Source organism: Myiozetetes cayanensis, unplaced genomic scaffold (genome assembly GCF_022539395.1).
Source record: "Myiozetetes cayanensis isolate MyiCay16 unplaced genomic scaffold, myiCay2020 scf20-37, whole genome shotgun sequence".
NCBI classification, from domain to species: Eukaryota; Metazoa; Chordata; class Aves; order Passeriformes; family Tyrannidae; genus Myiozetetes; species Myiozetetes cayanensis.
This window is the reverse complement of record NW_026087412.1, coordinates 529,016-556,993: the sequence shown is the minus strand read 5'-3', so window position 1 is coordinate 556,993 and position 27,978 is coordinate 529,016. Positions and strand designations below refer to the sequence as shown.

The 27,978-nt window shown below is 48.9% G+C and overlaps 2 protein-coding genes across 4 annotated transcripts; both read left to right on the top strand.

Moving 5' to 3' along the window:
• The first annotated feature begins 20 nt into the window (after nt 1–20).
• Nucleotides 21–10,512, top strand: GGA2 (golgi associated, gamma adaptin ear containing, ARF binding protein 2). Of its 3 annotated transcripts, XM_050317237.1 has the most exons (17): nt 21–101; nt 667–751; nt 1,581–1,656; nt 2,156–2,254; nt 3,185–3,308; nt 3,805–3,908; nt 4,357–4,437; nt 5,246–5,383; nt 5,523–5,604; nt 6,130–6,237; nt 6,411–6,578; nt 6,822–6,877; nt 7,153–7,304; nt 8,115–8,284; nt 8,680–8,849; nt 9,277–9,387; nt 9,980–10,510. In XM_050317237.1, exons 1-17 carry the CDS (start codon nt 68–70, stop codon nt 10,088–10,090), a joined length of 1,869 nt encoding a protein of 622 aa, XP_050173194.1. In that variant the 5' UTR covers nt 21–67; the 3' UTR covers nt 10,091–10,510. The 3 variants fall into 3 exon arrangements, 2 of the variants coding, with proteins under 2 accessions (XP_050173194.1, XP_050173195.1); XR_007629173.1 differs by lacking the exon at nt 9,980–10,510 and having other exon boundaries at nt 8,744–8,849; XM_050317238.1 differs by lacking the exon at nt 4,357–4,437 and having other exon boundaries at nt 9,980–10,512.
• Nucleotides 10,513–10,772: 260 nt separating this feature from the next.
• Nucleotides 10,773–26,436, top strand: COG7 (component of oligomeric golgi complex 7). Its single transcript, XM_050317364.1, has 17 exons — nt 10,773–11,028; nt 11,740–11,888; nt 12,543–12,659; nt 12,835–13,003; nt 14,011–14,093; nt 14,857–14,979; nt 16,329–16,527; nt 18,483–18,610; nt 19,163–19,317; nt 20,541–20,657; nt 21,176–21,241; nt 21,997–22,183; nt 23,052–23,192; nt 23,638–23,721; nt 24,045–24,159; nt 24,567–24,710; nt 26,127–26,436. Exons 1-17 carry the CDS (start codon nt 10,863–10,865, stop codon nt 26,291–26,293), a joined length of 2,310 nt encoding a protein of 769 aa, XP_050173321.1. The 5' UTR covers nt 10,773–10,862; the 3' UTR covers nt 26,294–26,436.
• The last annotated feature ends 1,542 nt before the right edge of the window (nt 26,437–27,978 follow it).

The following is a 27,978-nucleotide window of genomic DNA, read 5'->3' as shown; positions in this document are numbered from 1 at the left end:
TCGCACAGGGGCGTGGAAGGAGCAAGGGCGGGTGGATCTGCTTCCTGCTCGGGGCGGAGCGGAGCCCATGGCTGGCACCGGGGAGCTGCAGCGGTGGCTCAGTGAGTGGGGATGGGGGTGGGGTCCGGGGCTGCCTTGGCCGCTGGCTCCGGTGCCACTTCCAAACGGGGCAGGCACTGGGACAGCTTCAGCTCTGTGGGTGAGGGCCCGTCATCTTCACAGAACCCCTTTAGGGTGATGTTCCTGTATCTCTTCCCCAACTCTCCTGTCCATACTTGGCCACCAAAGCTGGTTGAACAACAGGGGAGTGGATAAAGCAAAAAAAGACTTTTTTCCCTCAATTTACTGTGCAAAAGGGTAAACGGTGCCTGTGTTCCAGCACAACATTTGCCATATGGTCCTGGGAGAGCTGCCTGGAAATGGTTTTTAAATTTCTTGTGCTAAAAGCAGTATCTGCTGTGGTCAGGTTGTGCCTGACTTAAAAAGTGTGCTTGGGACTGTATTTTTTGGCAGATTTTAGTAACAGCTGTTTCCTGCTCATCCCATTTGTGTTACCAAAAGCCCCCAGAGCAGCAGCGAGGTCTGAGCCGCTTCCTGCCCTGAGCCACTCGCTCACACTGAGGCTGGGCTCTGCTGCTTCCCTTCATATTTTTCTCCCTCTGTAAGACAAGGCCACTGACCCAAGTATCCCTGAGGAAAACTGGGAATGCATCCAGCGGTTCTGTGACCAGGTGAACGCCGACACAGAGGGGTAAGGCAGAGGCACAGCTCTTCGTGTTCGCTTGGGCTGTGTCTGGCTCTGAGCTTCCCTCATGGCTGGGGGGGAAAGGGGCCTGGGACCAGAGTGTGGGGAGCTGGAGAAGGAGCTGGGAATGGACTCAGTGGGCTCTGCCGCTCCTGCGAGTGGAAATGAGTTGGAAATAGCTGTATGCCAATGTGTTTGGTGGATGGTGATGCCTGGGATTAGGCTCAGACGTCCATTGCTGGAACAACACCAGGCATCAGGTCCTGCCGGCCGTGCCCTCAGTAGACCCTCTGGAGTCTGGCCAAGGATTCCTGATGTGGGGTTCTGCATGGAAGCCCTGAGGGAGCTCAGCCTTGGCTTTTCCTTCCTGAGGGGTGGGTGATCTCTACTGGGACTTCCCCACTTTCCAACTGAGTTCTGGGCTCCGTGGGAAGTAGCCGGGACTAATTAGGCAAATGACCTGTGAAAGCTTAGTGGTCATCTCTGTGCTTAGAGCAGACAGCTCAGAGCTCACAGAATGGCACCTGTGTCGTGCCCAGGAGCTGGCACAGGCTGGCTGGGCTGTGGAGAGCCAGCTCTCATGTGCCTGCCCAGAGACATCCCCCAGGCTGTCCCCGCTGCTCCCTCCAAGGGGCAGCCCCTGGGCACGGCCGGAGGGCAGCGCAGGGATCGCTGGGCTCCGCGCTGTGTGTGTGCCAGCCCTGGCCAGCACCATGCCCGAGGAAGGGTCTCTCCTGTTGTGAATCCAGCAGTTGCTCTTCTCTGTGGAGCAAAACCAGCAGCATTTTTTTTTCCTGGGAACCTTGTGGTCTGACTTGCTTCTGCTCCTCCCCAGCCCACTGCTTGCGCTGAGGCTGCTGGCACATAAAATCCAGTCCCCTCAGGAGAGGGAAGCTCTCCATGCACTCACAGTAAGTACTTCCATCCACACTTGGGAACAGAATTTGGTGAGTAGAACAGCATAGCAGACAGTACAGCTCTCTGTTCCCTTAGATGTCTCTCCCTTTCTGTTTTTCTTGGATATCTCTCCCTTTTAACTTTCCCTTGCACAAGGAATACAGGAACCAGGGCAGAGCAGAGGGAGTAGGTGCTGTTGTTCCTCTCCATCTCACTCAGCTGAGGTGTTTCTGTCATCTGCAGCTCTGTCTGTGTGACTTGTGTCCCACCACAGGGCAGTGGCCTGGAAGTTGTTAGTGACGGGTAGAACAGAGCAGACAATCTTAAACATGCTGCTATAGAAAGTTGGTGAAGGAAAAATACGTGTCCTTGCTGCGCAATTTTCTCAGTGTCTTGTATTTGTGAATGCAGTGTCAGAAAGTTCTTAGATTTAGGATTAAAATGGCAAAGTTTTTGAAAGCTCCCTAAGCCTGGTTTGTACAGTTCCTGTTGGTAACATTTTGTTTTCTGCAGGTGCTGGAGACCTGTGTGAACAACTGTGGTGACAGATTTCACAGCGAAATAGCAAAATTCAGGTTTCTGAATGAGCTGATTAAAGTGCTTTCCCCAAAGGTAGGTGGTGGTTACAGGGCCTTTCAGGATGAGAAATGCAGCCCCCCTTTATCAGAGGCTGTGGGATCTTCTCACCATGTTCCTCTGCATCAGGGCAGGCCTGGGACTGCCTGAAATACCTTCTTGGCATCGCGGTCATCACTTGCCCCTTTCAACGGGTCCTGCACACATTTGCCACTAGCACATGTTTCATTTTCCATTGCATCAGCCCGAGGGCAGAGCTACAAAAAGCTGATTTCAGAGAAATTCTCAACTGGAGAACAAAACCCCTTCTCTAAGTCCCAGGCTTGGTAATGAGATTCCAGTGAAACCACAGAATTTAAAGAATATGTCACTGCAAACAATTCTGTTTGCTGCTCTGACAGGACAGGTACCCCTCATACGAGTTTGAAATGCCTGATCTTGGGTAGGTTTGTGTTTTTATGATATGTTAAAGTGAGTGCTCTCAGGCAATAATAAGAGAAATTGGAGAAAACATCCAGACACTGATAAAAGACAGTAACTTTTGTTTCTGGTTTTGTTCAGTTTTCCTGTGCCCGGGGCTGGCTGGGGCCGATGGTGCGATTGCATTGCAGCAGTTAAGGGAAGTGGTTAAAGTTAAGCACAGATCTCTTTTCACTGAAATAAAACAACCTCCTTTGGATTTTGGATTCAATAACTAATCAGAAAATTTTGAAATGGTTTAATTTTGATTGTCATACAATATGTATGTAATTATCATACACTTAATAGCATTCCTTTTGTTTACAGACACAGCTAGATGCACTGTTCCCTAATCCCCAAAAGCACTGTGAATTAACTCTTATGAATCCATTTTTTCCTTAGTCTCCAGACACAAACTCCTCAGGGCCAGATCCCTGGGCCAGATCTGGCACCAGTGCTTTGGGTTTGACCTTAAAATTTTATCTTTCTTTACCATTTTGTTTACAGTACTATGGAACTTGGTCTTCAGACAAAGTCAAGCTGAGGGTCACAGAAGTGATATTCAGCTGGACAGTCTGGTTTCCCCAGGAAGTCAAAATCCGGGATGCTTATCAGATGCTGAAGAAACAAGGTTCAGTTCTGTTATTTCAGTTTCCTTTTTAGCCTCCCAGGCCACGTGGTTTTCCCCCACAGATATCTGTCCCCTTCAATTTGTGACTCAGCTTTTTCATAACATGCTGTGTGCAAGGAAAAGAGACAAAAGCCACACTTCCCAGGCTGGTTGGGTACTGAAGGGTGCGTGGAACTGTTTAAAAGGATTTACCAAAGAAAAGCCTCCCTGAATCACAGCTCAGGCTGGCCTGGAGGCCTCTGTTCACACAGTGCTCACACCGTGTGCAGGGAAAAGATACAGGACAAACTCAGAATGATCTTTGCCCCTGGAATATTCTCCCAGGATTATGATAGATGAGTTCAGAAGGTTCCTGAGCTGAATTTTTTATCCTTTCCATTATATTTAATAGTCCTCAGTGATAATCCAGAAATCCCACGCAAAACCTCCCACACTGTTGAGCATCAGGGTTTCAGAAGCTTGGACAGCACTGAACAGCTACTGTTACCTGTTTCAGGGATTGTTAAAGAAGATCCCAAATTACCAGAAGACAAAATTTTACCCCCGCCTTCTCCAAGACCTCAGAATTCTATTTTTGACACAGATGAAGAGAAATCCAAGGTAAACCTCAGAGTTTTCATGATGCACCCTCTGATTTGTACTGATAAGAGAAAAGGCTTAGTAACATTTGGGAGCTTATGCTGTTTCAAAGAAACTGTCTCAGAATAATGTTGATCCTTCCTGTGGTACAAAGCTAGAGAATGCTGTGAGGCTTTGTCAGAAATGTTTGCTTAGTAAAAACTGAAACTTCTTTATAGAAAAGCATCAGTTTCTATGAAACCTGCCCAAGGAAGGGCTTCTCCGGGTCGTACAGAAATTCTGACGAGCCAGAGAGTTCCCAATCCCAACAGCCAAACTCTGTGCAGGCAGCATTATAACCTGAATTAGATCATGGGACAGGAGCCCACAAGTTTCCAGGATTACAGGAACTGGAATGTCTCGTGTGTGATGTGTGCCTGTAGCACAGTGCCCAGAGGCTGCTGCTCACTGCTCATCTCTGCCCTGACAGCTCCTGGCCAGGCTTCTGAAGAGCAGCCGCCCCGAGGACCTGCAGGCAGCCAACCGCCTGATCCAGAGTGTGGTTAGAGAGGTGGGAGCTCCTGGGGGGGAAGCCTGTTTGCAGCCAGGGAGGGTGGGAGGGGATGTGGCCATTCAGTTTTTGACAGGAGACCCTCTGTACTGGATCAGAATACAGCCCCAGAGGAGGGGGCATTTTCAGTCTTCATTATTCTGAATTTACAGTGTGAGACCATTTTGTTTTGTTTTGCCAAAGTATGCCACTGTCAGGAAGGGGAAGATGTGAATGTCTATACCCAGGAGCCTGGGTGGTGGGACACTTCCCCATCAGTGGGATCCTGGCAGTAGGACTGCAGTAGTGGTAGGAAGTTTCCAAAATAAACTCAGTTCCTAGGTGGAAAACAGCCACATCGGCACAGGACTGCTTCTTTCCTGCACAGAGTGTGTGTGTGCATGTCCGGCCTGTCCATTTTCATGTTCCATCTGAAACAGCATCCCACTTCTCTGCTTATGTAGGAGATGTGGTTTAACAGATCCCTCCGGTCATTTTGAGCATGTTGTTCTGTGTGGCAGAAACCACCAAGTCCCAGTTCGAATTTTGAAGTCTCACTCGTGCCTGTGGTGAGATGGATTCCATATGGAGCAGCACAGGGCCAGGGTGCCCTGAGTGGGGTAGGGGGATTCTCTCTCTGCCCTTGGCAAGAAGGTGGGATGCAGCTGGGGGCATGTTCTCACCTGTCCTGCTTTGGGTCTCCTCTACCTGCGGTAAGGTATTTATAGGAAGGAACTCCCCAAGCGTGACCCAGAGTGCCCCAGCCAAGCACATGCACTGGCCATATCAGCCAAATCATCATCAACCTTGATTTCATTTTTCATCACAGGAGCAAGAAAAGTCAGCTCAGGTGTCCCGACGATTGAACGCCATCAGTGAGGTTTCTGAGAATGTCAGACATATGGATGAGTTACTGGAGAACTACAGGAGACAAGAATTATCCTCAGCTGACCAGGACACCCTACAGGTAAATGTTCTTTTTTCTGCATAACTGCTCATCTTCCTCCCTCTTCTAGAGGGAGCATCAATTATAGGTGACCACGGAGATACAAGAATGAGCGTGCCTGGGATGTCCTGAGCAATGACACGAAACGTTTCGTCCCCAGGCTCTGTTCCAGCGCTGTGAGAAGCTCAGGCCGCTGCTCTTCCGCCTGGCCAGTGAGGCGGTGGCTGACGATGAGGTTCTAGGTAAGAGCCAGCACTGTCCTCGCATTTCTTTGCAGCTCAGTTTGTCGCCTGTTCTGTGACAGGGGTGTACCTTTTCTCTGGGAGGGGAGTGCTTGGGCACATGGTATCCAAAGGTACAGGCAAAGCTCTCCATTTTCACCATATCCAGGGGAATGGCACTGAGTCTCCTGCTGCCCCTCTAGGAGGAAGTGCCAGGGCACTTCAGCTGGGGAGTGCTGGATTATAGACTCAAGTACACTGGGAAAAATGCAGAAGAAATAGCAGGGACTGGAAGTACTTTAGAGATGGGATCGGATTTCACGGTGATCTTGCTAAATGACAGAGAGGTCTGAAATCACCAGTACTGTGTGCAAAATGGAATGAAAGACAAGTGAGGAGCTGAGGACAGGCTGCTCCACCAGCCTTTGCTCCGGGCAGGTCCTCAGGTGCACTGTCCCTTTGTCACGAGCAGTTTGGAGAGTGCTGTGGAACTGCCCTGCCCTTCCCGTTAGCAGGTCACTGTTTTGGTTCTCCTCTCTTCCCCAGCTGAGATCCTGCAGGCCAATGACAAGCTGACGCGGGCGCTCGGGCAGTACAGGCAGGTTGTGTCCCACCAGGAGAACGGCGATGGAGGGGGCTCTGCCTGTGTGCCAGGTGAGGAGCATCGGCAGCTCTGCTCCTGTGTGCCCGCGGGGAGGGGTTTTGGAAGGGAATAAATGTGGAGAAAATCTTATAACACAGGAAAAATATTATGTAACCATCATCATCTTTTGCACGTGAACCGTTGATAGAAATGCTCCTCTCTGACTCTCACTCTCTTCCCCAAGTGTGCCCACCAGCCCCACGGCGCATGAGGAGCTACACCCTGATGGACTTCTCTGAGCTGGAGGCCACAGCCCAGACTCCCACAGCCCCCTCTGCAGACACACCCTCGGCCTCCCGCCATGGCAGCACAACCTCCCTGTGCCTGCTCGAGGAGGAGTTCCAGTCCTTAGGTCTGTAGTCCTGTTCAGTGCTACCCTTATTACTGGGGTTTGTGGTGATTCATTAAGAGAGGAGAGCTTTGACTTTAATGTCAGTCCCAAGAGAAAGCAGAGCCTTTCAGTCCTATGCTTTCAGGAATAGTGTCTTTAGTGGTCTTAGACTGTAGCCAAACCACTGTTATACAGCAAAGGAAGAACCTCTGGAAAACCCGTGTGTTCTGTAAACTATCTGTGGCATTTTGGCATCTTTCTTAGGTCTCAGCAATTCCCCTGTTGTACAGAAACCACCACCCAATTTTGGCTTAGCAGAGGTGAGTGATGCTCAGATACTTAACAGTCCATAAGGTATAAAGGACAAAAATCAGAGATGATTCCTGGTCTGGCTTTGTCTGGCAGCCTTTTTTACATTACTTTATTATGAAGGGAAACTGGAATCCTTCTGCTCTCAATGAATCTTGCAGCTGCAGTTTGCAACCAAGTTACTCATATTTATTTCTATTTTAAGTAGTGGTATTAAAAACAAGGTTCTTTTCAGTGGAAGGGGTTTTTATTCTATAGCATGAACCTGAAGTGCCTTATTTTCTAGCCTGCTGTATGCAATGAATATAGTGAAGCTGTAAGTGCTGTTCAAACCCTGGGACCCCAGGAGAGCTGGGAAGACAGCTGTGCAGGGAAGAGTGAATTCCAGGGCCTGAATGAAGAGCTCTCTCCACCATCCAGGACCAAAACATTCTCTTTGTAAGCAAACTCTGCATAATACAGTCAGATTTGGGGGTGGAAGAATACTGTTTGACAGCAGGGAGATCTAGGAAAACCTGTCATCTATCCCTGGTTAGAGATATCAAGTGATCCATCTGCACATTGGCTCTTTCCTGCAGTTGTGCACCTATTAGTTGCACTTTGCGTAATTGCACACCAAGGCCTTTCAAGGGTCAGAAATTCGGGGAGACAAATCCCATTGCCTGGGAACAAGGTGATGTTGAGCTAAGGGAACAAAAACCTAACAGTAAGGTCTTTTTGTAATAACCTGTCACTCAGAAAGTACTTTCCTCAGCTTTCTCCATACTGCGAGAAAGTTGTTTCCAGGCACTCAGTGGAAGCTTGGAACAGTTCACAAACCAAATTAATCATCCACAGATCTTCAGAGCAGGGGACTTACAATATGCTTATCCAATCTGCCATAATACAAGAGATTTTATTGCAGAGTCCCAGCTTCTTGCAATGTCTTTGATCTGGAATTTACCCTAATCTCCCTGATGAGGCTTCCAGAAAGCTGTGCACAGGGAGAGCAGACTTACAAAGCCCTAAACTAAGTTTCACTATAGTAACAGAACCAAAATCTGCCTTAATGAATTTTGAAACAGCAACATCTTCCATATTAAATAGAGAGAATTTTTGAATTTCTTAAGAACTCAGAGTGTAAGCTTGTAGTTTCTTTATACCTAAAGGGGATGAGGGATTGGGAATATAGACAGATACAGCAGAAGATGGTCTATCTCATGTAGTGTTCCCAGTTAATAAAAGTTTTCTACATGCTTTTATTTTCAGGGATTTATCACCAATGAAATTGCCCTTTCCAGATCTCCCAAATAGCTCAGTGGCAGATCCTCCACTCCCCAGTCCGGGCTACGAGCTGAAGCCTGCTGCCTCTTTGCATCCAGCTCCCTGTGATGCTTCTCTAGAAAACCTTTTTGTCCCTTTAATTTCAATTACACTGAGTAAGTGCAATCATTCTGTGTGCCAGCTCTGCTTACTAGAGACTTACTAGAGCTCTTCCATGGTTTTGCAGGGAAGCAGCCATTCTTCCCTGAACATACCTTCGTGCTGTGTGGGTCAGCTGGAGACAAATAATGACTGTTCTATGAAGGGCTTAATGTATCCGAGAATTTGAGCAGGTGCTAGGGATCCTAACACAGAAATGTCCTTGTCCTCCCTACTCATTAGTCAGGAGTTTCCAGTCCTGGCTGATCTTTGGTCTGTGAGTGTGATGGAGGAAGTAAAAGTTTGTTTCTGTGATTTCTTTTTGCTGTTCCATATCCCATCTTTCCTGTTCCGCCCTTGGATGGGAGGGGAGTGCCAGCTTTGATTCTGATTCTCCTTTTGTCTCTGGCAGGCAGTATCTCTCCACTCACTGTGTACGACAGGAATGGTTTCAAGGCCATGCTCCACTTTTCCAGAGATCCAGCTCCTGGCCGGCCAGATGTGCTGGTGATGGTTCTGTCCATGCTGAGCACCTCAGCTCACCCCATTAAGGACATAGCATTCCAGGCTGCAGTCCCAAAGGTGAGAAGCCTGTGACAAGTAGCAGAGATGTTCAGAAATGTCCTGAGGAGAAAGTTCACCATTTCTTGCTTGGCATTTACCTTCCTCACGGGAAATTGTGTGGCTCCCTTTCTCTGCATGGAGAACCTCTTGTGTGGTGGTACCTGTGGGACTGGTGCCTGTTTCACAGTGTGTATCCATGGCTTTGCTACAGCCAGACAGGGCTCCAGACCTGCTGCTTCAGCTTCCTGGGTAAGGCTCTGTGCTGCCTGTGAATGTGCAGCAGAGAACTGGCTGTTTGGGAATATTTGCCTTTAGATGCAGGCTGTGCTTTTCACTGAGTGACAAAGTCTGGCTGACGTATCTTTAACCAGCTCTGCAGCTCAGTAACACTCAGTAATCTTTTCCAATGTGGACTAAAAAGTGTTCCTTTTGTTTCCTCTTTCAGACCATGAAAATAAAGTTACAGCCAGCCTCTGGTTCTGAGCTGCCAGCCTTCAGTCCCCTCCTTCCTCCCATGGTGGTGTCTCAGGTGCTGCTGCTCACCAACCCACACAAGGTGCTGCTGGTGGGGCACTGGGAATGTCACTGAGGTGGATGGGGTGTTTGCATGAAAGATGGGGAGAGTCTTGATAATGAGAAGATCCAGGGGAGACTATGCTGGGAACAGCTGTTCCTGCTGGAACAGCTTTCCAGAGCTATAATCTGAAGGACTGGATGGGCAGTCACTGCAGGGGCCTGCACAGCTCTGCCCCATCTGCTCGCAGAGATGGCTCCAGGCTCACGCTGTGCAGGTGTTGGCAGCTGGTGGAACACGAGGCCACCCAAGGCACAGTTGATGAGTGGCAGATCTCTTGCATTGGTGAAGAATGATGAGACCCCAGATTGGTGTAAAGAACCCTCTGTTTCTGAAAAGGCTGGCCAGGCCTGGATTGCCAACATGCCTTTGGGTGGCTTGCACAGGTCTCCCAGTTGCTCCTTGTCTGTCTTAGGAAGATCCATTTCTTGTCGTGTGCAGAGCTTGCACATGGCTGGTGTTACTCTCCCCTTTCAGAGGTGACTCACCGCAGTAAGGTTACGAGGGGTGAGGCTGACAGGGGCCCAGGAATCTGTAATCATGATGTGCCCCTCTCTTTTCCTTTCTCTCACAGGATCCCATTCAGTTGAGGTACAAACTGGTGTTCACACAGGGTGTGCAGCCCTTCAGTGAGGTGGGAGAGCTGACTGGCTTTCCAGAAGCAGAGCTCTGGAGCAGGAGTTGAAGTCCAGCTGGCTTGAACATTGCCATGTTGCCTTAGCAATGGATGTGGAGGGACTGGGGGCCAGCAGCGATGGCCAGAACTCCATAATGACTCCTTTCCTCAGGACCTGCCATCTCCTTCTTCCTTTTTGTGCCTGGCAGGAGGAGTGTGAACTTCTCACAGCTTTGCCCTGTAGCTGACCCCAATTTACAGGACCCTGCTGAAGGGCTCTGGCGCCTTAATGCTTCTGTCATACACACCTTTCCTGCCCCTTTCTGGGCCCATTTGCCCTCTTCCCCACTACTTTTTTAATTAAAAAAAAAGTAAATCCACACCACCACTCAGCCCTCGTGCCAGCGTGCCTGGAGCAGGGGCTGTTCCAGGGATGCAGGGACATCCCCGACCCCGTTTTTCCTGGGGTCTGTGTGCAGGGTAAGGCAAGAGCGGGAGGAGCGGTGGGAACGGCACCGAAGGGAGCGATGAGAGCTGACAGTGCCGTGCTGGGGACCGGGCTGCGCTGGAGCTGCCAGGAGGGGCTCGGGGTCCCGGAGGGAACCGGGGTTCCACTCAGTGGGCTGGCCTTGGGACCAGCTCGGCACCGCCCCGGGACCAGCTCGGCACCGCCCCGGGACCGCCCCTGCACCGCCCCGGGCCCGCCGAGCGTTTCCGGGTGCGCGGCGGGGCCGTGTCCGGCTGTCCCCACGCTGTCCCCACGCTGTCCCCACGCTGTCCCCACGCTGTCCCCCCGTCCTCGCGGTTCCCCCGCGGTTCCCCCGCGGCCCGGGCCGTGGCGATGGATTTCTCGCGGTTCCTGTCGGACGAGTTCGAGGTGAAGGGCTGGGTGAACGCGGCGTTCCGCGCCGTGCAGCAGGAGGCCCCGGGCAAGGTGGACGCCCACGCCGCCACCCTGGTGATGAAGCTGCAGCTCTTCATCCAGGAGGTCAACAACGCCGTGGAAGGTGCGGGGGCTGGGCCGGGGGGCTTTGCTGGCGTGGGGATGTGTCGGGCCGAGTCCTGTGCGGGTTTGCGGCCCCGCTCAGCCCTGCTCGTGTGCTCCTGACATCTGTGTGTCCGCTACCCGAGTCCTCCTGGGATGCACAAAGGCTGATGACAGCGACACCTGTGCGGGCCACCCGAGGGCGTGTTGGCGATCCAGCCCTGGCCTACCTTGTCAGGACAGAGGGATCCTTACACCGATCTGGGGCCCCGTGATTATCCACCAGCACATCTGCGCTAAGCGCTGACAAACAGCAGCCCCTGCCAGGGCTGCGTTAGGTGGCATAACAAGGAAAATTTCTTCCCTTAAGGTTTGTCCAGCCCTGGCACAGGCTGTGAGGGCTGTGGAGTCACCATCCCTGGAGGGATTTAAAAGCCTCCTGTACATTGGTACCTGGGGACATGGGTTAGTGGTGGCCTTGGCAGTGCTGAAGAACAGCACTGAACTGTTGGGGACAGTTGGACTCTGGTCTCAGAGGGCTTTGTGGTTCCATGGTAAAGTACTAAATATTTAAACTTTAAAGGTGCAGCTGAAGTTTTGTTGCTTGCTGTTTTGCTGTGTTGCCTTGTGTTGTTTTTTTCAAGTACTGAAGATTAAATAAGGTTATTGAAAGACTCCCCCATTCCTGCAAGGGCTCTTAGCGCTCCTCACTGACTGCTCAGTGTTTCTGCAGAAACAAGCCATCAGGCTCTCCAGAACATGCCCAGAGTCCTCCGGGAATTGGAAGTCTTGAAACAGGAGGCAACATTCCTGAAGGAGCAGATGATCCTTGTTAAAGAAGATATAAAGAAGTTTGAAGAAGACACAGCTCAGTCGATGCAGGTCAGTTCTTATAGGTTAGATATTAGAAAAAGGTTCTTCCCCCAGAGGGTGGTTGGGCACCGAACAGGCCCAACCAGGGCAGGAGTCACAGCACCAAGGCTGACAGAGTTCAAAAAACGTTTGGATTCTCTCAGGCACAGGGTGTGACTCTTGGGGATGTGCAGGCTGAGGGTTGGACTCGATGGTTGTTGTGGGTCCCTTCCAACTTGGCATATTCTGTGATTCTGTGATACTTAGTGTTTATCTGCAGCTTGTCAAATTTAAAATTTGTGGAAAGGTGGGTGTGACCCAGGCCTGTGCAGTCTGCATGTCCTGAGGAACAGCTGCTCAAGTGTCAGTTCAGAGCTACTGGTACCTGGCTGGGGACACTGCTTTCTGCCTGGGGTGCAGAGCATTTTCAAGCAAAGCGAATACTAAAAGTATAAGAGCAGAATTCAAACTAACCTAAACTAACCTTTTGTTGTTTGACTTTGCAAGTTCATTTTGCATCTCTTGCATCTCAAGTTCTTTCTGCCCATTTCTTCCTCCTTGTATCATAATCTTTTCATACAATTTTTTTTTTAAGTCCAAGACAAAAATAACTCTGCTGAAATAAGCATCCATGGCAGTCACCTCTTTTTTTCAGTGGGCAACATTGTGTTGTTTTTTCTTCAGGTCCTGGTAGAGATTGATCAAGTGAAGTCCAGGATGCAGTTGGCTGCTGAGTCACTTCAGGAAGCAGACAAATGGAGCACGTTAAGTGCAGACATTGAAGAGACTCTTAAAACACAAGTAAATACTGAATTATTCTGTTTGATCTTTGTGCCTTCAGCTTTCCAGCGAACTGCGTTTAAAAGTAGGCTTTTGAAGTGACTCTCAAACATGTTGCTGTTTGAAATGTCATTATGAAACTGGTGCTGATGCTCTGAGGTCACCCTTGGTAACAGGCTGCCCTTGCTGCTGGCAGGATGTGTCCCTGATTTCAGCCAAGCTGACGAGCATGCAGAGCAGCCTGGCCATGCTGGTGGACACGCCGGATTACTCCGAGAAGTGTGTGCACCTGGAGGCACTGAAAAACCGGCTGGAGGCCATGGCCAGCCCTCAGATTGTTGCTGCTTTCAACTCCCAGTCTGTAGGTCAGTAATGCTTGGTGTCATTTACTATCAACATAGAGTATATTGTCTTCAAAACAGTGTTTGTGTGGGGAGTTGGTGTCCTGAAGGCTTCTGGTGCTGGGTCACGGGCTTTCCTGGTGGAGCAGATGCGCTGGAATGTTTTGTGCTCTGCAGCTGCCTGAGATGGAGGTGCTGAGGCAGGGCTGCCCTGCTGTTGTAGTTTAGTTCTGTCAGGGATGCTCTCCAGGTAAGAAGTGCTCCTCAGGTAAGCAGAAGGCTCCCTCTTCAAAACCTGTTTTTGTGTTACTGTGGTGCTGCTGGGCATTTCTGTTACAGCTGGGTGGTGTAATCAGGAAGGAAATTTGTTTGGAAACCTTCTGGCTCCTTGCTGCCTTGTAGAAGTGGCTTTATAAACTCTGCTTAGAAAACTCGTCTTTTTGAACTGTCCTTTATACTCTTCCTTCCCTCTGCTCCTGTCAGCATTTCTGAAAAGTACTTTTTCTGGTTGTTGACTCTCAGCTGTGTGCACCTCAAGGTCCCAGGGGCATCTGGGGCTGTGGGGTACAAACCAGGCTATTTAGGAACCTGTGTCTCCAAGCTCTCTGCAGGAGCTCACTGTGCTATGGGTCAGTCTAAGGCACAGGGGGCAGTTTTAAGACAGGTGAAAGCAGACCTGAGGCCTTTGTCAGGAATGCTCCAGGTTTGTAAGTAGTGGCTTGTTTCTGGAAAACAATTATTTCCTTCTAGAAAATGCTCTGTCTTTGTCTGACAATACCAGGTACCTGTGCTGGTTAAGAAGTTAATTTTAAGTTAAAATCATTCCTCTTGTCTGCTACCTGTTCTTGATTGAGGGTGGGCTTTAGGCAGTTTCTCTCCCGTTTGAGGAGATAAGCAAAGAAGAGGTGAAATGTTGCTTTCTGGGTAGGTCTTTTTGCATGCTCCCTTAGGAGAAGAATTCTTGCTCAGACTGATGTCTCGCCCTCAGCTTTGAGGCTGATCCTGACTGCCTCTTGTTTTCTTTTGTGTAGATCAGGCAAAAATGTTTGTTAAAGTTTTCACTGAAGTTGATCGGATGCCCCAGCTTCTTGCTTATTATTATAAATGTCACAAGGTAAGTGTTTTGGTAATGTTTTACCATTTTATGATTAAAAATTGGAATGCTTGCTGGGCTTTGACTGCAGAGGGAGCTGCTGCCCCACGGATCTCACCTTTGCTGTGGCAGGGAGGTGGCACCCCTTCCTTTTTGTGTTTCCTTCTCTTGCTGGCTCTGAACAGCTTTAGTTACTCCCTGTGTTTCGGGAGTAATTCTCTGTTCAGATCCTCATGTCTCTTTCTGCAGCAGACACGGGATATGTGTGTTCTGCTTGATTTCTCTGTGCCACATGGTTTTGCTTTGCTCTCTGTGGATGTGGCTATGTCAGCAGTAACTTCATTACTGCCACTTGCCATCTGCTGAGTTCTGTAAACTCTTTTCAGGTGAGATTAAAAGTTGGAATTCCAGACAGTTCTGTAGCCATAACATGAGCCTCAAATTTCTCACATGACTGTGACTTTTGAGGATTAAGTTCAAGGCTGGGGCTTGCCAAGTATTTCAACTATTATGTGGGGGTATCAGTTACAATCTCATTTTATGAGTAAAATACCAACGTTAATTAAATCTTTGAATCACTAAAAAGCCTCAGGCTTCATGCTGAAAGTCTTTTCCTTCTGCGGTGCTGAATTATATGTTACACTGAAATCTGGAGAGAGGAGCAAGGGTGGGCCTCGTGTTTTGGCAGAAGTGCTGTGCATTGGGAGGTGCTGGATTTGGAATAACAAAAACAAGACCTGTGGCCTGTCCATTCTCCTCTCAGATGGCTCTTGTTCCCTGGCAGGTGCAGCTGGTGGCCGTGTGGCAGGAGCTTTGCCAGAGTGACCTGAGCTTGAAGCGCCAGCTGACTGAGCTGTACGACACACTGCTGGGGACCTGGCACTGCCAGCTCCAGTGGGCAGCACAGGTGCAGTGACAGGTTAATGTTGGGGCAGGGGTGGGACAGGACAGGGCTGAGCACGCTCTGAATTCTCACAAAGCTCCAAATAGCTGATGGCTGCTCACACTGAGTAACACTCTGCGCCTTATCAGTGCACAGGGAGACAACCCACTTTCTGTTCCTTGTGCAGCCCTTGCAGACAGGATTTGAGGTCTGGTGTTCCAGCACAGCAAGGTTGCTGTGTTATTGACATTAAAACTGCTCTATCGCTTTCATCTGTATCTTAAGTTAAACCTAATTTGTTGGTGTTGCAAATGTGTTCTGTTGCAAGACATTTGAAATGCCTGAGTTGCTTTATCACTTGGCCTGGAGGAAGCCCTCAAGGTTGTGTTGGACTGATACATGTCGTTCTCTGTAAGATATCTGATGGCTTCTGCTGTCACCCCTTGGAGTCTGTGTGCTTGTTTTTCCTGACAAGAATAACGTAGGATCAGAAAAAGTTACTGTCCTGTAGTGAAGTGAAGAAATAAGTTCACATTGCTAAGCCTGTGAGAGTTTTTCATCCATGAAGGGTAAGAGATTCTTATCTTCGTGTCATGAAGCCGGTGTCAGTGCGAGGCCTGTGCTGCAGAGGAGCTCAGTGTTTCCTTGAAATGTGTTTTTTCTGCTTAATGATTCGATGTGACTTACAGGTCAGATGTCAGGTTACATTTTAGCAGATAATTTTTGAACTGGGGATTGTGAGAAATGGCATGTGGGGGCAGAGTTTGTGTCACTCAGTCTCCTCTTTTGCTTCTACTTTCTGAAAAACTCTTGGACCTTTTTGATGGTGATCTCGGCTTTCAAAGCAAGCAGAACAGCTGATGAAAAACTCATAATAAAAGGCTGTAACACACTTTATGCCAGTGGAGTGGCTGATTCTCAGCTGATTACAGGCTTTCTAGCCTTTCAAATACTGACTTCTGCCCATTTGGTCAGTAATTTGGCTCATGATACAGTACTATTTCTTCATATATTACTGATACATGTTTGTTCCCAACACACCTGTGTAAACTGAGTGCTCTGTTTCAAATGCCTTTTTCTGCCAGGTGGTTTTGAATCACTGTAGTGCCTGTGTTCTGCTGAATTCAGTTTTTGACCTGTGCCTATTTCCTAGTTTCTTGGTGGCTGTACTCAAAGCACAGTGGTACACAGGTATTGTCCTAGTCTTTTGTCATCAGTCTGTCCTGTATGCTATGTCAGTGGGGTTCTTGTAGCCTTAGTAGACCTCTTTTGGTTTTTTCCCCCTGGGAGGTTTCTCATGTTGGGAAGGTGTCTGCTGCTGCCTCCGCTCTGTGTTCCTCCCAGGTAATGTGCTTTTACCACTGCTGCCACAGGTTTTCAAGAATCCCCATGAAATTGTGACTGTTCTGTTGATCCAAACTCTGGGAGCACTGGTGCCTTCCATCCCTGTGTGCCTCAGCACTGCCATGGAGAGGACAGGCCAGGACACCAAGCTGAGCCAGCTGCTGGAGCTGCACGATGCCACTGTCCACTTCGCCAAGGGGCTGGAGCTGGCCATGCTGCCAAACCTGAGTAAGGCTCTGCCACTGAGTTCTGTCATTCTATTCTGTCCCTTTGTAAAGTCCCACTGTGGGATTTTGTTTAGTTTTAGGTGGAGGGAGGAATTATTTCTTCTACAGCACTGCCCAGTTGGGTGGCAGTTCCACCTTTGTGTGTGTGTATCTTACACTGAAGCTGTTGACACAACAGTCAGTTTTCTGAAGCAGCCCTGTCCTGGCTGGCTCTGCAGGGTAAATAGTATTTAGCACTTCTCCTTTTATGAGCTTTATTGTTTCTTATGTCTCACTGATGAGGAAATGTCTTCAGGGAGGCAGCGAGACCCATTGTGAGAGATCACAAAGCAGAAAAGTTGAGGAGTTTCCTGGAATTGTCACACCTCACTAAACAAAAGAAAACTTGCTCGAAGGCTGCATCCATTGGATGCTTGTATTTGATTTTGCAGGCTTTTTGTTAGTAGTTTATTCCCAGCAGCATCCTCGGTGTTTGATTCTAAATCTGCCCTGGGTTCTCCTCTCCCTGGGATGTTTGTCATCTCATTTTGGTCATGACTTGCTGAGTAATTCCCACAAACCACACAGCAGTGAGGTGCTGTGTTTGCACAGGTTTATGCCTGACTTGACCTGTTGGATATTTATAGTCCTTTATGAATCTGATGGGGCCCCTTCAAAGGCTGGCTATGGGAAAATCCAAAATTAAAGCTAATGGAGCATTCCTAATGCTGTGCTTCCTGTGTTTGGTTCCTCATAACATTGTCTTGAGCTGTTTAAACCCAGATTCTTACTTGATCCTGTAAATTATGATTGCTGGGCAATGTCAGGGAGTGTAACTGGCTCTGTTTGTTGTCTGTGTGGTTGTGTACTCATCAGCCATTTTCTAGCTTAATTTGTGGGTCACTATAGAAATTATTAAAAAGGGCCTGGAAAAATGATGCCAGATTCTATACGATGGTGGAATAGGAAGACAGTTGCTGAACTGCTGTCTGAGCGTGTTTAAAAAATAAAAGCCTAAAGCCTTTATTTCCATCTCGTTGGCTCTGGGGTAAGATGTTTGGGAAGAGAAATATCTCAGGAATGGATAGGCCAGGTGACTCAGCTGAGCAGAGTCAAACCTGTTCCTGTGTGTGTATGTGAGGGGAGAGTTCAGCTATGATTCACAGGGTAATTCAGGTTGGAAGGGAACCTGGGAGATGATTTTGCCCAGTGCCCTACTCCAAGTAGGATCTGCTGTGAAGTCAGACCATTGGTTATTGTCAGTCTGGTCTTGAAAATATCCAGGCATGGAGACAGCATTGGCTTTGGACAGCCTACTCCATTGCTTTCCTGTCCTTAGGGTGTAAAAGTCTTCTCTGATATCCAGGATTCAAAGTAATTGTGATTTACTGCTGGTTTGAGTTTGGCAAAGCTTCATGAGAACAGCTGGTGTCCAGTTCTGATGTAGAAATAATCATTCAGCCCTGGTTTGTGTTTGGGTTTGCAGCACCCTGCTCAAGCATGGTGGTGAGATCCTGAGTTTGTGGTTGATGGACACTGTAGCAATAGTGCTGAGTGGGTTGAATTAGTGTCACTTATTTTAAGTGTGAAGTAGGCTTTCTGTTAAATGAGGATTACCCCTGTTTGATGCTGTGAGAGTAGTGGTTTCAATTCTCCCATGGTTTCAGTTCTTCTGCTGTAGGTTGGAATGTGTGATAGATTTTTGTCACCCAGGCTGTTTTGGAGCAGTGAGTGATAATTTTCTTGAAGCACTTGTTGAGGTAGAACATCTTGATTTTAGGAAGCAGGTAGAGATAATAACCTTGTTTTTTAAAAAATAAAAACCCAATCTGTGTAGAGATTGAAGCTGTTGGGCAGCATTCCAAGCCTGTGCAGGCAGCATGCTCTGATGGAAGAACTGCTGCAGGTAGCTTGAAACGAGTTTTTTAGTGGCATGTTCATCTCTTTGTAGACTAAACTTTGTCTGGTTCTTTGTAGAGGAGCAGAACCTGGTGAAAGTGATGGAGCTGGTGGAAGCAGTGTATGGTCCTTATAAGCCCTACCAACTTGAGTATGGAGACTTGGAAGAAGAGAATCTCCTCATCCAGATGAGTGCAGTGCCCTTGGTAATGTACCAGCCTTTGCTCAGCTGCACAGGGGAGGGGCTACAGCTTCCACTAATTACAGGGGTCTTTGTCATGGTTACTGCTCTCTTTCCTCCTCTCATTTTTTGTAATATTTCCTCCTTGCATTATATTTTTTACTGCTAAGTAGATTTGTTTAAGAAATAAAGATAATTTCAGCAGCACTGTCAGGTCAGCTCCTTTCCTCTCCTGCAGCAGTAACAGGCCCTGTGTGGATCTGCCTTTACCAGAATAACACTTAACCAAGAACCTACTTCAGGTTTGACTGAATTTATCAAGAACAGGGCCCAGAGAAGGCAAGTCCTTTTTGTAGAAGATTCTGCTGTTGGCAGAACTGGTTTTTTTTGCAGACCTGGTTTGGCAGCCCAGCTGTTATGACAGTCCATGTGCAGCAGGGTGGAAGCACCAGCAGGGCTCTGCCTCAGGAGTTTCACAGGACTGGAGGATGCCAGAGAACGCTGTGTTACGCAAGGTGTCTTTTCTCTAATGCCTGCAAGAAGGGTCAGGCTCAGCTTTGTTGTTGTTGTTGTTTAGGAGCATTGGGAAGTAATTGACTGTGTCCAGGAGCTGAACCACTCAGTCAGCAAACTCTTCATTCTGGCCTCTGGAGCCATCGACAACTGCGTCAAGCTCACGGATGGCCTGGGAGTGTGTGGGCTCCTGAAGGCCCTCAAGGCCCTGTTTGCAAAGTAAGGTGCTTTTAGGTACTGCTGCATTTACCCTGAGGGAGTAGTGAGTGATCAGTTTGTGGCCAAGGACTTTGTAGTTTTATGGAAAATGGCTGAGAGCAGAAGATGTCTCTCACTGTACTATGAATCATCGATATCTTTCTTGCTCCATTTGGGCAGGGGCTGTTTCATAGGGGAAAATGGAAGCTTTTTATGGCTAAATTAAAAGACTTCTCAGCTGTCTTCTATTCTGTTTGGGCTAAGTTTTCATTTTTAATAAATACTTCTGCAGGGTGAATCGTTTCCCAAAACAGAATAAGATGAAAACAAAATAAGGTGATGAAAGTAGATCTGAGTAGATTTCTCTAGGGAAATAGGTCCAGAGGTTGGACTCAATGATCTTGGAGGTCTTTTCCAACCTTAGTGAATCTGTGGTTCTCTGAATACACACTCAATGGGACAAGTGTCCTCTCATTCAGGATCTGCCTGTAAGTGTTGAGATATCCCAGGGAGTGAGGTTCACTGTAAGTTCTTGTCCTTAAGTATCACTTTCATATTCCCATACTGATTAACTCCTTATTCCTTCATAATACTGAAAGGGTTGCTCACAAGGTATGAATCGGGTATTATTGCCCTGTGGGAAGGGGGAAGAGGAAAGCACAAGTCTGATCTCACCTTCTTTATAGGCAATTACAGAGCAATGTGCATGCCTCCAGCTTGTGGGCACTATTAAAAAAGAAAAGGGGGGTGTGTGGAAAACAAAATGTTCTCCTTTTATCCGTGTTCTCATCTGGGGAGTAGCTGAGAAAACAAATTCATGAGATTGTTGTCACCATGTTCCTGGAGTAAGGGCCAAGTGATGTTGGAGTAGCAGGAGCCTCATAAACCTTTCCTGGTCTTTCCTAGGAGACATTGTCAGTGTAATGGTAACAAAAATATCTTACTCTCTCCTTCTCACAAGAGAGGAGAGCTGGTAATCCACAGGTAGCAAATTGAGGCAGCCTCTCAGTGTCTGTTGCTCCTGTTGTCTTCTGGTGTAGGCTCAAGTGGGCTGTGGCTGATCAGTTCTTCACATTCACCTGTTTGGACTGGAACCAGTGTCCCTTTTTACTCCTTTTAATATTTCTGTTCTTATATGGCCCTTATAGAGGACTGACTGAGCAAATCACAGAATGTGCCATTGTACTATTCTCCAACCAGTTCTCTTACCCTGATGCTTCTCTCTGCTCCATTTCTCACTGCAGGTATACATCTGACTTCACAAATACACTGCAGTCTATACGAAAGAAATGCAAACTGGATGATGTCCTATCAGATTCCCTGTTCCAGGAGGACTGGACTGCATTCCAAAACTCTGTCCGGTAAAGGGGATTTTATTTTTGCCTGGCTCAGAGCTGATTTTTGTACCAAAGCTGAAAGGGAGTCACTTGGGGTTGGTTTACACACGAGTTTTCAATGCACAACACAGGGCTGAGCTCACTGTGCTGCATTGCTGCTGGGAGCACTAGTGTCAGTGATGGGTTTCAGGTTGCTCCTGGCACAGGGAGGGCTGTGGGGCTGCCCACCCTGCCCTGAGCAAGGCTGCATCTCATATCACTTGTAATATCAACAGCTCCTAGAATTTTTCCCAGTGACACTGAGCTGACCTTCACCATGATGACAAGAAGCGGCACATGGATGAGATTATTGGGAAAAAAGATCCAGTGTGTTATCAAATGGATGCAGAGTTAATCACCACACTGACTCTTGGCAGATGTGTGGGCTGTGGTTTGGTTATTGCACTTCACAATTACTTGACCTCTGTCTGAGATGGGTACTCTGGGGGAGCCTGGAATTATCTGCCTCCAGTCTCATGTGTTTTTGTCTTATTCTTTCCCAGGATAATTACCACTTGTGGTGAACTCCTTCATCAGTGTGGAGACTTTGAGCAGCAGCTGGCCAATAGGTGAGCACTGCTGACCTTAATTCATGAGCTGTCAACATAGGAAACAAGTTAAAGAAAACAAACCCCAAGGTGCTTTGGTTGTGTAGACCATGGAGGGGAAACAGCCACTGTGATTCCCCCACTGCCCCTCCCCATCCTTCATCGTGTCAGAGATGGGACACAGACTGTTCCACTCAGTCGTGTGCCCTGAGACAGTCCCAAAAATCCCTTTCCTGGGATACCTGGCTGGCTACCAATGGGCCAGATTGGGGTCAGGAAGGAATTTTCCACCAGATCAAATTGGCAAGATTTGCACCCTTGTGACAAGGGGCATGAATCATGTGCTGAAATGGGTTTAGGTGTGCCTTAACTGATGGATTGATTCCCTGTAACCTGAGGAGTGTCAGGCACAGGCAGCACGTAGGTCTTTTGTTACTGCTTGTTGTAAGCAGTGCTCAGCCTGTTGCACCTCAAAATGCTTGGATGTGACTCGAGTGCCCATGCTCTGCACAGCACAGCCTGCAGTGTAGGGTGGGCTGGGCCTGGGCCCCATTGCCCAGCTCTTCTGAGAGCACAATCCTCTCTCTTTTGTGTCCATATTTTTGCAGTTTTTGAGCTGCACAGTAGACATGAGGGTTGGCTGTAATTAGTGTCTCCACCAGTGAGAACTCTGCCTTGAAGTCACACAAAGGCAGTGCTGGTCCTTGGGCCAGTGTGAGGACTGGAACACTGAGTTCAGAGGATTCTACTGGTGACTTTTATGTACTTGTTTTCAGGATTTTATCAACTGCTGGGAAGTACCTCTCAGACTCCTACAGCCCATGTAGTTTTTCTGGCTTTCAGGACACCAGTTCTGCAGAAAAGAAGAGCTCCATAAAGAATCCCTGGCAGGAATACAATTATCTGCTGAAGGAGAATCCCTCCGAGTATGCCAGTCTTATGGAAACGCTTTACACTCTGAAGGTAGCTCTGGTGCCTCTATTACAGTGTGTTCTTGGGCCCACGTTTGGTAGATGAGACCTGGATTCCCCCCCCAACCTAATGACTTTTCATCCTGGACTGCAGCCTTTCCATGGGCTGCATTCCAAGTCTTCCACAGGGACACTGATCTGTGGAGAGATGAAGTGTCCAAACCCAGGAAGTCTGGACTTGTTCCATCTCTCCTCAGATCGTGGCTGTGTTTTGTGAACATGCCCTTATCAGCTCAGGTGACACAGATTTTATCACAGTGAGCATTGGGAAGGTTGTGTTGGAGCCATCTCAAATTCTGGAGCCCACACACCAGCTTCCCGAGGCTTTCTCTGCCACTTGCACCCTGCTGCCATGTCCAGTCTGAAACAGAATTCTGCAGGATTGGTCATGCATGGGTCTGTGAACAGGGTAGAATGACTCTAGTTATCTTCTCGTGGATCTAAGTTATGTTTGCCATCGTTGGTCATATGAAGTAATGAATTCAAGGTTATGAGTCTTTTATTTCCTCAAAGTGTTTTGATTTCTTTTACACTTGATTTACTTGCAACTCCTGCAGTTCTGCCTTCAGTGTTACGTTTGTGTAAACCTTAGCTAAGCAGTCCAGTTCCACGGGTACTCTTCACGTAGAACTCACTGAATGCTGATTCTTTGCTTACAATTCAGGGAGCAGTGGCAGTTTCTGTCTTGAATAACTGCTTGGAATAGGTCATTCCAAAGGAAACAGGCTGTGCCATCTCAGAGGAAAGCTCTGCTGCATTAGGATGGCCTCATAAAACCTCTGTAAGAATGTTAATGCAGCTCCTCTGTGGTCACTTTGACGACTTCTGTATGTAAGTATTTTTGTATCTCTGTGTGTCAGGAGAAAGGTACCAGTAACCACAACCTGCTGTCATCGTCACGAGCTGCCCTGAGCCGCCTCAACCAGCTGGCACATCACCTGGCCTTCGACTCCGTGTTCCTCCGAATCAAACAGCAGCTGCTGCTGGTGCCCAAGATGGAGGTGAGCAGTGGGGGCCTCGAGCAGAGCTGAACAGGCAGGATTTACCTGTGGGATCCCTTGGGTCGGTGTTGCTTTCCTTTCTCCTCTTCAGAACAGTTTCCTCTGGTGTCCCATTTCTCCCATAAGCTGCAGGCAGTGGAACAATTTCCCTTCCCTCCCCCACGGCCTTTGCAGCTCACAGATGTTTGCAGGCTCTGGTGTTTGTTTGAAGTGTTGCTTTTCTAACTGTGTGAGCGTGTGTTTCCCACAGGGAGCTGGATGGGAAGGGTGGTTGTTTTGAGCCTGAGGGACAACATAGGAAACAGTTTTCTCACCATCTGTGTTCTTCTTTCTAGAATTCCTTGGGCAGTCACAGTTCATGTTGCTGGGTGACCCCTTCCTAAAATACTGACAGGATTCATGCTCCAGGAAATCATTGATTCATCCTGCATTTTCTGCTTTACAGGGCTGGAGTTCTGGTGGCATTGGTGAGACTCTGACAGAGGACCTACCAAACTTCAGTCTGACCCCTCTGGAATATATCAGCAATGTAAGAGAACTGAACTGACTCTCTGCTCTAGAAAACAAATTGCCAGGAACGCTCCAGAGAGTAAAGACTTGCTTGGACTTGCAGTTCTCTGTACAGGTCTTTCTTACCATGAGTGTTTCAGTGACTGCTTGTCTGACCTTGTGAAAAACTATTTCTTGTACCAAGTGTAATGATGCACAGGAGCCAATTTGTAGGTGAGTGAGTGGCTGTCAGGCTCAGCTCTCTGCTTTCGTGTGTGCTCTACTGCAGGTGACTTTTTTTCTCTAGTAAAGGACTTGCCTTACATTTGTTCAGTGACTCAGCTCTTGGTGCTTTTGTTCTAGATTGGGCAATACATTATGTCGCTTCCTCTGCACCTTGAGCCATTTGTCACTCAGGAGGATTCTGCTTTGGAACTGGCACTACATGCCGGGAAACTGCCGTACCCCCCAGAGCAAGGTAAGGTGAGACCAAAGGCTTGGAGTGTCTGGGGAAAGCTTTCCCATCCTGACATTACACAGGTGTAATGTGTGGCCTGTAAACTACTCCTGGGAGAGGATCCTGCCAAATGTGCCAGTCAGTGCCCTGATCCCAGCTGATCATCCGTGCGCCCTTTGGAAATGACTTACCTGGAGAGTAACCAAGGGAAGGGAAGTGTTTTGGGTCTGGAGCTCACTGTCAGTGCTGTATAGTACAGGGAGGATACATAACTGCTTTGATTACTCTAAAACCAGCTGATAAACTCTGACTGCCTCGATGTCCTGTGGAAAGAACAGTTGTTATTCACCAGTTGTGGTTCTGTTCCGTACGATCCCAGCGGAGGCGGGAGGGTGTGTGCTGGCAGCTAACGGCAGTTGTCCGTGCAGGAGACGAGGTGCCCGAGCTGGATAACATGGCTGATTACTGGCTGGGCTCCATCGCCAGAGCCACGATGCAGACGTACTGCGAGGTCATCCTGCAGATCCCGCAGCTCACGCCGCACTCCACCAAGCAGCTGGGCACGGACATCGGTGAGCACGGGGCCCCGAGCCCCGCTGGTGTCACACACGGGCTGGGCTGGAGGGGACTGCTCTGCGGGTTTCTCCTCTAACCATCAGCACGTTGGTCCCCAGCATGGGGAGGGCTCGCAGCTTCTCTCTTGCAGTGTTTTCTGTCCCACCCCTCTTCAGGGGAAGGGGGATTTTCCGGTGGGTGCTCCTGCTGCTTCACTGCTTTGTCTGTCTGACTGTGGAAGTCCACGTCCTTCTGCACAGATTCACTTGCAGGGCAGCCTTGGCAAGAAAGATCTGTATAGGATCTTTTCCAGTGAAGCCCTGGTCTTCCCCTTCTCAGAGTGCCGTGTTCTGCCAGTATGTGCCAGAAGGGGGTACACAGCCCGTGCCAAGTCTGTTGAGGCTGCTCCACTGGATTGCAGAGAAGGCACTGATTGATTTTGTCCATTCCCTTGATAGCTGAAGTAGGGACGATCAGCGAAAGGCCTTGTAAAAGTAACTGTGGAGCACTTGAGCAGCATCCTTTTTTACTAACCCTACAGATCAGCTCTCCTGCCATGGCTGGCACTGCCCTGCTGCTCTGAGGGTGCTGCGGGCTAAAGTTACTTTGAACCTCGAGATTTTGAGCAGCAAAATGGGAGAGAGTTGGCACAGGCTCATCTCTACCTTCTTCCATGCCACACAGATTGACTGAAAGAGGGCTGGCAGAGGGTGCTGGGGAGGCCTTTGTGCAGGATGTGGAGGAGATGGGCTTTTCTTATCCAAGGCTGCTGAAAGGGCCACCAAGGAATCCCTACAGCTATTGTAAATGCCACTTAGTCTTTTCCTGTTGTAAATCAGGGATGCTGACTTCCCAATGACCAAGCCCAAAAATGAGGATACAGCCAGTATCTGCTCCTCAGCTCTCCAGAAGGTGTGCTTGGACATCAGTGAACTCAGCCTGAATCTTTTTCTTTTTTTTTTTCTGGCTTCAAAACAAGCAAGTGGATGAGAGGCTGGCTGCTTAGCATTCTCCCTGCCATCCTCAGTTCCCCAACTGCCTATAAATCAGTGAGCTGGAACTGCCTCCTGCCTCCACAGACACTCACTCGGCAGAGCTGCCCAGCTTCGGTGCCGCCTCTTTGCCTTTGGCAGGGGCACTCTGATCCTCCTCCCGTGCCCGGCTGACTGACCACCCCAAGGGTGTTGTGTGCAGGTACTGAAACACGGCAGAAGGTGTCTCAGTCCCCTGCACAGAAGGGGCAGTGTCTGAACTCGTGCCCAGGCAGCCAGAAATACCTCCCAGGCAGTGCCATCAGACTCCAGCCTGTGCTGCTGCTGCCTGTGGCTGCGAGCTCTCGGTGACAGGATCCCCAGCGTCGTGGGGAACAAGGATACATTTCGTTTCCCAGTGTCTGATACCTGTTAAATACACATCTTTCCTTAATCCTGCAGATTACCTGATCAACGTGATGGATGCCCTCGGCCTGCAGCCCTCGCGGGCGCTGCAGAACATCGTGACCCTGCTGAAGGCCAGGCCAGAGGAGTTCCGCCAGGCTGCCAAGAGCCTGCCCCGCCGCCTGGCCGGCAGCATCGCTGCCATGAGGGGCCTGGAGGGATAGCTCTGCCCTCCCTCCTGCTAGCCCTGCTCGAGGGCTCACCTCTTCAGACTGGTTTTTATTTCTGAAAGGACAGTGAAAATACCGCTGGAGACCAGGGGAATTTATTTCAGACAGCTGTTAATAAATGTCTTTGTCTAGGAAAAGCTTGTTCCACTTTTCCCTCTTTAGAAATAAGAAAGATGTCCTACAGCCAAATTTACCAAAAACTCTCTGGATGACTGAGTAGGCTGAGAAGTGCTGGAAGTGTTCTGCCATATGCTGGAGAGTTTGTGCTTTGTGATGGGTTTTTCAGAGAATTTAAGCTGTTGTATCTGAAATGATGGGGTAGGTGCAGCACAGAGAGGCTGCCTGGGAGCTCTTCTGCCTGCAGGCACTGGCCATTGCCCAGGGCTGTTGTTGTTACAAAGCCAAGAAGAGTCTCTTCAGTTGGTAGATGAGGCTTGATCAAGCTTGATCCTGAGAATAAAACCAGCTTTGCAGGTTGTTCTTGGTGCAAGAATTCTACTGAAAGGTATGAAGTTTGTAAGGAATTTAAGGAAAGTGGTGCTTTCCTGTAGAATTTATTAATGTTTCTTATATAGATGCATACAAAACATCTCATCTAGCCTCAGTCTGCTCTCTTAGGAAACAAATGAATACAGAGGAGTCCCAAAATTGCAATACCAGCTGAGTCTCCAGTGCCTGCACTGTTGCTGCAGCAGGAAACCCCTTTGCTGAGCTGGGCTCAGCTCTGCCGTGGGTCAGGCTGGGGAAAGCCCAGCTGGAACAGAGCTGGAGCCAAGCACCTGAGCCACTTCCCACTTTTATGAGTTGTCAGACGCCTCCATAAACCAGCAGTGACTGGAATGGTGAGCTGTCCCTGTTCTGCAGAGAACATTCTGTTCCATTTACCCTTGATTTGAGGAGGGTGAATCTTGCCAGCCATGCCTCTCCCACCCTTCCCCTGCCCCATCACTGCCAGGGAGGTTTCTGGGCTGTTCTTTGCCTGCTGCTGGTGCCTCTCACGGGGCAGGTGGCCCAGGGCAGGCACTTGGCTGGGGATGAAGGTGTGAGGAGCTGAAGGAGCAGCCTGGGACCTGCTGCCCATCCCAGGGTCCTGTTGTCTGTTGGTGAGAGTGCAGGAGGAGATGCCCAGGTTCTTGCTCTCAGCACTCCCCATGTTTTAAGCAAAGTGCTCTGTTGAGTTTTTTGTCAAGGATGACACTGTGTACACCAAGCACTGAATCAGGAGGGGAGGGTGTTGGGTCCTTGTTTCCCACTCTACTGTGTTGTGAGTTCTAGTACCTTCACATTGGCATGCTTTGGCAAAGGGGGCTGTGCTGCAGGTTTGTGGGGGAGACAGGGAAACAGCCCTTTGGGGAGACAGAAAGCTGGATTCCTCTGTCTTTACAAGTGTTCTCACTGCCTTGTCTGCCCTGTCACCACTCGGGTTGGTTTGGGTGCTCACTGAGCTTACCTGGGTCAGGTGGTTCATACAGAGCAGTGTGTTTGGGGGCTGTTCATCCTTCTCCCTTTAACTGACAACCAGCTCTGGAAGAAAGGGCTGGGGCAGTGTTTGGACGTGTAAAGGAGTTGCTCCCTGAAGCTGGATTTGGTGAATGTTGAACACAGGATTCCCTGTGTGGGGCAGCATCAGCCGTGCTGGTGGCACCTCAGCTGTCCGATCGTACCCCAGTTCCTCTGTC